Below are 9342 nucleotides of genomic sequence, written 5' to 3'. Positions count from 1 at the left end.
ACATCGAAGGTGCCTTCAATTATGCCTCATTTGCGGCAATTTGTGATGCGGCAAGACAGCATGGAATCGAACCGCTGCTAATCAATTGGATCCTTCACATGCTAGAGTGGAGAAAAATCCACATATCGGTCGGCCAGAAGTCTATTGAAGCAGGATGTCTCAGGGGCTGCCCACAGGGAGGGGTTCTCTCTCCACTGTTATGGCTCTTGGTGATGGATACCCTGCTGTGGCTCCTGGAGGACAAAAAAGTCTTCGCGCAAGCATTTGCGGACGACCTAGCCGTAATAATTAACGGCAAGTTTGCGGACACAGTATGTGACCGCTTGAGTGCAACTCTGCATGTAATCCACAGCTGGTGCCTCCGCAATGGACTCACGGTGAACGCTAGAAAGACTGGACTAGTTATGTTCACTAAGAATGTCAGGTGGGGCAGCTATACGCTACCCACCTTAGCAGGGGCGGAAATCCAGGTGGCACAAACAGTCAAGTACTTAGGAGTACATTTCGACTCCAAGTTAACGTGGAAGCATCATATCCAGGAACAATACCAGAAATCCTGCAGATTGCTCTGGTGCTGTAGGAATGCGATAGGTAAGACCTGGGGACTTTCACCTAAACGGATATATTGGATGTATACATCCATAATAAAACCCATTTTGATGTATGCATGCATCGTCTGGTGGCCAAGACTGAACTTTGCTAACAGCAGGAAGCTGCTAACGCAGATTCAGAGACTTGGTTGCCTAAGTATTACTGGAGCAATGAGTACTACGCCGACTGCGGCACTTGAAGCCATCCTAAATTTACCCCCATCCACTTGGAGGTGAAACGGAAAGCAGCAAACGACGCATATAGGCTCGATACCATTGGGGCGTGGAAAGGCGGCCAATCCAACGGGCATGCGTCTATATGGAAATTCCTTGAAAAACATCCGGTAGCCCTGATGCCGACCGATCATATGGTTTCCAGATTCGTCTTTGAAAAGACATACACTGTCGTAATCACCGAAAGAGAAGAATGGTCGACAAGTGGCCATGAGTCTTTTCAGATTACAGACCTAATAATCTTCACCGACGGGTCAGTCACGGAGGATGGATCGGGTGCAGGCGTGTTCTCGGAGAATCCGATTATAGAACTGGCCCGACCCCTCGGAAAAATGACGACCATATTCCAGGCGGAGATATATGCCATTTCATTGGCAGCAGAAGAATGTCTGCGACAAAAATGGAGGGGTCGCACCATTCGAATCTGTTCCGACAGTCGGGCGGCATTATCAGCACTAGATGGCAACAACATATCAAGCCAGTTGGTGTGGAGTTGTCGTCAGGTGCTGCTGAAACTTGGCCGACTGAACGAAACATTCCTAATGTGGGTGCCGGGGCACTCTAACATCGCCGGTAATGAGGGGGCTGATAGACTGGCTCGCCGAGGGTCTGGATCCACAATTGTGGGCCCAGAACCAGCTCTTGGAATCCGACCATCTACTGTCAAGTCTACTCTGAAAGGTGAAATTGCAAGGATTCACGCAACCGAGTGGAGAAATTTGGACTCTTGCCGGCAAGCGAAAATCCTTGTAAAGGAGCCTAGGGCCACTAGAGCGGCATTTTTGTTGTCCCTTAAGAAGTGGGACATGAAAACCCTAGTAGGGCTTTTGACGGGACACTGCCCCTTAAACTACCATATGGAAAAGATTGGGGTAGTGGTTTCGGCTGTGTGCAGCCAATGTGAGGAGGAGGAGGAAACTGCCCTGCACTTTTTATGCAGCTGCCCGGCATCCTCAGATCTCAGACGAAGACACCTTGGCAAGGTTTTCTTCAATGAAGAATCTGCACACTCTCTGCCTCTTGAGAATGTTCTCAGATTCGCTAAAGCCTGCGAACACCGTAGGCAGGAAGCCATTGAATAGGCAACTTACGGGGATAGTACAATGGGCCTAATAATGGCCTGAGTGCTCGGAGCTGCGGCTCCCCCCATTTAACTAAACTAACTAACTAACTAGGGTGGGACAGCCACTTTTTCAATCTGACGCGCGACAACTTGATCATGTGCAGAATTATGGGGCAAACCCCGGAAAGGTCGTACAGAAGAGAGTTTTGGTAAAATTTTAGGTTTGGCCTTCTGTATTTGGCCGTGAATTTCCTGAGTATCGTCCTTTCAAAGCGTTGGAGGGCTTCTGCTACGTTCGGTGTCATGGTAGTCCATTCTCGGAAACCGTAGATCAGGATTGGACGAATGAGAGTTTTGTATAAAAGGGTTTTGGTAGCGGGGAACAGGGCCCGGGGTGAGAGGTTTTTTTTTAAGATAGCTGAGGCCTGAGAGGCCTTGGCGATAGCAAATCTGACGTGAGGGTTGGATTTGAGTTTGTTGTTGAGGGAGATTCCCAGGTATTTAATATTTGATTTCGGCTTGAGTGTGTGGTTAGCAATGCGTAGATGCAGGTTTTTGCTTTCTAGTACTGTGCGCCAGTGGCACTTTGCACTGGGGTTTCTGAAGCAAATAACCTCAGACTTAAGGGAATTAACGGTAAGGGCCCACCGGTTGAAATAAGCGATGATCCTATTGGTTAGGATATTGAGAGAGAGGGAGGCTATTGAGGGCCTGAGACCACTCGCATATAGGATGGTGTCATCAGCGAAGAGGATCCCTCCTGACGCGGGAGGACCATTGTCGTTGGGGGAAGAGGGCGGGAGAAGGGCTGCCTCAGTTGCCGTTGTCGTTGGGGATAAGTTTACGGGAGGCAGGGGAATATCGTGGAGGAAGATGTTAAAAAGTTTGGGGCCTAGAATAGATCCCTGAAGGACTCCTGAGTTTACCGGGAAGTCGCTGGAGCGTAGTCCATCGAAACGCACGTGGCAAGTTCTGTTGGAGATGAAGTCTGCGAGGATTCTGAATAAGGGGAGGGGGCAATTGGACTGGATTAGAACAAAGTTAGAGATGCCATCGGGGCCCGAAGATTTTTTATTGCTGCACCGGAAGATGGCAAGTTCAACTTCTTCTAGGGAGGTAAAGAAGGAGACGAACGGGCCTGTTCTGACTGTATCAGCCGGGCATCTGGGAGAAAAGGGGCAAAGGTAAAACCCTTTCAAGCTCAACCTTTTATCGCTACCAGCATTGGCGACCACCGAGTTTAATAAGTGGCTGAAATAGTCTACGCAGGCGGATATTTTTTCCTCGGGGGAGTGACACTGAAGGTTACCTAATTTTATCGGCGTTTGGTGGAAGTTAGTATATTTTTTTCTTCCGGCCAATCGAAAATTAAGATGTTCATAAAGGAAACTCTAATATTGTTCCCTCTGTCGAAACAAGTACCATCTACTTTTCAAACAGTGAACTATAAAATGTCATGCTTGACATTTTCTAGCTTCCAGAATTTTGGCAGCACTAGCAGAATCAGATGCCATTTTGACATTCAAATGACATTTTCCCATGTAAACAAAATTCATGCGCATATTCACCCACGCTATCGAGATGAATGCAGTAGGCAATATCTCGAAAATTCCCGAATCGGCTTTATTTACTTACCTCAGCTGCAATCCATATAAATGACGACGTAGAAATGCTTATTATGGCAGAAGCACAGGAAAATCGAGAATTTTCCCTGATTTTAATCAATAACCGCATGGGAGCCGCGGTATCCGGCGTTCCCAAGGGGATGACCACAACCATCCGGAATTGTGGAATGGGATGTTTTGCTGAAATGTATGAATGGAAGATAAACGCTTCCGTTGCAATAAAATGTATTCTCTGTAATAGAATATGGAATTTGTTCAAATGATTCAACAATGCTCAGAAAATGGAAACTAATTTGAGAAGTTTCCAGAGCTCGCGGCTAAATCGAATGCGAAATTGCTTGCTTGAAGCAGTCCTTGGCCTAAAAATGCTGTTTCGAAGATTCTGCACATACTTCTATTTAACTTATGCTTTCCTTTATCCAATTATCATGCGAAACGTGGGTTTCATAGCGAAATTATTTGAAATTCTCATGACTCAGCAAAGTAATCTCCAATCGGACATTTTCTGAAAATTGCAGGAATACTGGGTAAAGATAACTTAATAAAGAAGTTACCCCGAAGTCAAAACGAAGCATATGTTGATAAATGCCGTTTTACCTGAAACAAATATTCGGCTCATTCATAATTTGAGGAATATCAACAAAAATTAAGAAAAAAAACCTTCGCACTTTGATTTTCTTATTGGAGGGAAGCCTCAGCGCATGTCAGATAAGCACAGTTTGAGGGCCAATGGTGATGTCAGTTCGAGAGTTTTCCTACATATTAAGTCAAATTTAGTTGATAATATACATTAAAATATTAGATTCCCCTAATTAAGTTTCTCTGAATAAAAAATATTATCCAAAAATGTAAATTTTGCACCTCACCTCGGATAGGGTTTATCACAGAAAATTTAAATCAGTTCGAACTTTTGCCTTGATTTGACCGGAACCGGCATGCGTACCTTCTAGAACAAACTCGAATGTTCTGGAACATCGGCAATTTCGTATTTATACAGTGTGCGGCCTGTTCCGCGTACGTCAATTGAATTCAAAACGTCAGAGAGCGCGTACGGAGCGATCTAAGCGAATCCAAGTGAACAAGAGGAAATTGTGTAAAAAGTTAATTGTGAAATTGCGATATTTTGTGAAAGATATTGTGAAGAAGCGTAAATAGAAATACTATTCAAGGTGTGTATTTAATTACAAGGTTTTTGTGGATTTTTACCTTGTGCAGGGACAATAATGGAGGACATTTTCCGGCCGTTTTTTCGTTAAATGGTTTTCACGTTGTATTTCGCTGATTTCCGTTTTCCAGTTAGCTCATTTCACACGCAATCAAGGATTTCCCGGTTATCCTGCGGTTGCGGTTATATTTTGAAATTTTTCCTGCGTCGCTTTTTCTTATTGATGCAACGCCTAATTTTCAACTTCAAATCGAATTTTTCCGTTTCTGTGTCCATGAGTCGTTCTTAAAAGGAAATGAGGCATCTGAGCCAAATTTGCATAGTGGAATAAAGGCCGCGCCTTTATTGTGGGGATTACTCATGTTTTGAACAAAATGCGTTACAAATCGATTTTCCAATCTCTGTGACAAAGAAGCTCGTGGCCGGCATGATTGGGCGGTTTTTTTCAATTTCTCACTCGAGCATTGAGATAAGTTTTTCCATCAAACTAAATTCAATTTTTTTCCCTTGCAGATGCCTGAGGAAACACAAGAAGTCGAGACCTTCGCATTCCAAGCTGAGATTGCTCAGCTTATGTCCTTGATCATCAACACATTCTACTCGAACAAGGAAATCTTCCTCCGAGAATTGATCTCCAACTCTTCGGATGCCTTGGACAAGATCCGATATGAATCTCTCACGGACCCCAGCAAATTGGACAGCGGCAAGGAGCTGTACATCAAGATCATCCCCAACAAGGCTGCCGGCACCCTGACCATCATTGATACTGGTATCGGCATGACCAAGGCTGATTTGGTCAACAACCTCGGTACCATCGCCAAGTCCGGCACCAAGGCCTTCATGGAAGCCTTGCAGGCTGGCGCTGACATCAGCATGATTGGTCAATTCGGTGTGGGTTTCTACTCTGCTTACTTGGTCGCCGACAAGGTCACAGTCACGTCGAAGCACAACGATGACGAGCAATACACCTGGGAGTCTGCTGCCGGTGGCTCATTCACTGTCTCCAACGACCACTCTGAGCCATTGGGACGTGGTACCAAGATCGTCCTGCACATCAAGGAAGATCAAATGGAATACTTGGAAGAAGCCAAGATCAAGTCCATCGTTACCAAACACTCGCAGTTCATTGGCTACCCCATCAAATTGTTGGTAGAGAAGGAGCGCGAGAAGGAAGTCAGTGACGATGAAGCCGAGGGTGAAGACAAGGAAAAGGAAGAGAAGAAGGAAGGCGAAGGCGATGAGCCAAAACTCGAAGATGTCGGTGAGGACGAGGATGCCGACTCCGCAGACAAGAAGAAGAAAAAGAAGACCGTTAAGGTCAAGTACACCGAGGATGAGGAATTGAACAAAACCAAGCCCATCTGGACCCGCAACGCCGACGAAATCACCAAGGAAGAGTACGGCGAATTCTACAAATCCTTGACCAACGACTGGGAAGACCATTTGGCCGTCAAGCACTTCTCCGTCGAAGGTCAGCTCGAATTCCGTGCCCTCCTCTTCGTCCCACGCCGCGTTCCATTCGATCTCTTCGAGAACAACAAGAAGCGCAACAACATCAAATTGTACGTGCGCCGAGTCTTCATCATGGACAACTGCCAGGACCTCATCCCCGACTACTTGAACTTCATCAAGGGCGTCGTCGACTCCGAGGACTTGCCATTGAACATTTCTCGTGAAATGCTCCAACAAAACAAGATCTTGAAGGTCATCCGCAAGAACTTGGTCAAGAAATGCTTGGAACTCTTCGAGGAGCTGGCTGAAGACAAGGAATTGTACAAGAAGTTCTACGACCAGTTCAGCAAGAACTTGAAACTCGGCGTGCACGAAGACAGCCGCAACCGTGCCAAACTCGCTGATTTCCTCCGATTCCACACATCGGCCTCCGGCGACGAATACTGCTCCTTGAACGATTACGTCAGCCGCATGAAGGAGAACCAGAAGCACATCTACTTCATCACTGGTGAAAGCAAGGATCAAGTTGCCAACTCGGCCTTCGTTGAACGCGTCAAGAAACGTGGCTTCGAGGTCGTCTACATGACTGAACCAATCGATGAATACGTTATCCAACACCTGAAGGACTACCAAGGCAAGTCCCTTGTGTCCGTAACCAAGGAAGGTTTGGAACTCCCAGAAGACGAGGCCGAGAAGAAGAAGCGCGAGGAGGACAAGGCCAAGTTCGAAGGCCTCTGCAAGGTCATGAAGTCGATCTTGGACAACAAAGTTGAGAAGGTCGTAGTCTCGAACCGTCTCGTCGACTCGCCCTGCTGTATCGTAACCTCGCAATACGGCTGGTCCGCCAACATGGAGCGTATCATGAAGGCCCAGGCCCTCCGCGACTCGTCCACCATGGGCTACATGGCCAGCAAGAAGCACCTCGAAATCAACCCCGACCATCCAATCATCGAGAACTTGCGCCAGAAGACCGAAGCCGACAAGAACGACAAGTCTGTCAAGGATCTGGTCATCCTGCTGTTCGAGACCTCGCTCCTCTCGTCTGGATTCTCCCTGGACGATCCTCAGGTGCACGCCTCACGCATTTACCGCATGATCAAGCTGGGCTTGGGCATCGACGAGGACGAACCAATGGCCACCGAGGAGGCTCCCGCCAGCACCAACAGCGAGATGCCACCACTCGTCGACGACTCCGAGGACGCTTCCCACATGGAGGAAGTTGACTAAACGGCGACGATCTCTAGTTTCCTAGTCTTTAGAGAAAATCAAATTTCGAGCGAGTGTTGAAACGATTTTTTTGCCGCGTTGTAGTGGTGTGCAAGGAGCCAAGGACTGTGTGGGACTGCGAGACGAACGAGCGCGTTAGGGGTTAGCTAAAAATGGAAAATATTGTTAAGACTTAATTTACTGTAGTTTCTGTTCACATTACCAAATATTTAAAGTAATTTCACGCCGAGTTGCGGATCCAACTCTCATTCATTCCTTGATTTCTTACCGTTTGTACATTTCCGTTCACGAATTTAATTTTACGTTCATGATGGCATGATCAACACTTGAAGTGTACTAAGTTATTTTCTAGATCGTAATAAATTGACAAATCATTCGAAACTTCGTTGTTTTACTTGAAATGGTGGGTCTTTTTCTAATAATTGGAAATTCGCGTGAGGGATGGCTCATGAAAACTTCTAAAAAGACTTGAGGGTTTTTCGGAAAAATGGTAGGGAGGATGGAATTGGATTTACTCTTAGAGACTTTTGCAAAAAGTCTGGACAGAACTCGGGCAGGAATTGGGGGTCAAGCACTGGACTGCAGGGCGAATTGCTGCCAAATATAGGGGGAAAATGCTAGGGTGTTCGCCTTTCTCGACGGGGTGGATGCTGGTACTGTCGAGAAATGAGCAAGGGTTCTAACGCATGGACAGCATCAGGAAGTAAGTAAGTTCAAGCAAAACAAAGGCGTGTTTGCACGCTAAATGTTGGCACCCTAACTGGAAAGGCCGAGGAGCTCGCAAGAGCCTTCGGGAAAGACGAATTGATATCTCCGCTCTGCAAGGAACCCGATGATCTGATGCCAAAACCTGCGGCTTAAAACGCGATCACGGTAAAAATGGCTACAAACTTCTCTATTTGGCACACACACCCTCTCAAGGATTTGATTAGCGGTCAATCAAGCTCACCATTATAAATATTAGCTGATCGCATTGTTCAATTCATCACTGCGTATGCACTAAAGGTGCCGTGAAAGATGCCTTCTGGCAACTTCTCGATGCAGCGTGCCTGCTGATGACTATATCATCATTGCCGGCCACCTTAATGGTCATGTGGGTGAAAAGGCAGACAGTAACAAGTGCCATGGCGGAAAAGGGTTTGGAACCCGCAATGAGGATGACGAACGTATAATCGATTTTGCGAAAACCCATGACCCTGTACCATGAATGTATGATTCATTAAACGATTGTCTCATCTTTGAGACTTCCTACATTACATTTTATAGCGGGTAAAGTAAAACGCAAATCGAATATATATTCTCATAAGACGCCGACATTTTACCACCGTCACTGATTGCAAGGCCGTTCCCTATCAAACCATCGTACCTGAACATCGGCCGTTGTTCGTCGTCCTACGAATCAAGTCACCGATAAAACAGCATGAGGAACGCACTAGCCCACCGCGCATTAAATTGTGGCGATTTCGTGAGAAGAAGGAAGAAATGATCTCACGTGATTACCAACCATTATGAATGTGGAAGAATCGTGGAACCAAATTAGAGACACGATCCACAAAGTAGCTTCTGCAATCCTCGAGGTCACCAAGTCAGGTAAGTGGTATATCAACCGAAATACTTGGCTTTATAATGACGATGTTGAAATGAAGGGGCATAAAGAGAAATGCCTCTACCACAAGTTTGTCGATGATAAAACGCTGGTCAATTGACTTCGATGAGTACTGAAACTGTTGCCTGCAGTGCGGCGTGGTGTTGTTGATGCCGCCGTCGCTGCCCCCATCTGCTCTTGGTCACCAGTTTCCTCGACGACCTCAAGTCGTTCCTGATGATTACCTGGATTGTGCCGCTGCGAGTTATAATGCGGTACTGGACCGAATTGTGGGAAAAACTCGACGAATCGCTGGTGCAACAAGGAGTGGTAAGATGTACCCGCCCCCGCCGTTATTTGGTAGTAAGAGCGGATGATGAAGAGATTCATTTCCTCAGTCT

The 9342-nt window shown here is 46.4% G+C and overlaps 1 protein-coding gene across 1 annotated transcript; it reads left to right on the top strand.

Moving 5' to 3' along the window:
* Window positions 1-4521: 4521 nt before the first annotated feature.
* LOC119647439 (heat shock protein 83) lies at window positions 4522-7737 on the top strand. The gene is made up of 2 exons (XM_038048358.1): window positions 4522-4681; window positions 5191-7737. The coding sequence occupies exon 2, from the start codon at window positions 5191-5193 to the stop codon at window positions 7354-7356; it is 2166 nt and encodes a 721-aa protein (XP_037904286.1). The 5' UTR covers window positions 4522-4681; the 3' UTR covers window positions 7357-7737.
* The last annotated feature ends 1605 nt before the right edge of the window (window positions 7738-9342 follow it).

The sequence above is a fragment of the Hermetia illucens genome, chromosome 2, assembly GCF_905115235.1.
Source record: "Hermetia illucens chromosome 2, iHerIll2.2.curated.20191125, whole genome shotgun sequence".
Classification (NCBI taxonomy): domain Eukaryota; kingdom Metazoa; phylum Arthropoda; class Insecta; order Diptera; family Stratiomyidae; genus Hermetia; species Hermetia illucens.
Note: the sequence above shows the minus strand (reverse complement) of the source record. Positions and strands in the feature narration are given on the sequence as shown.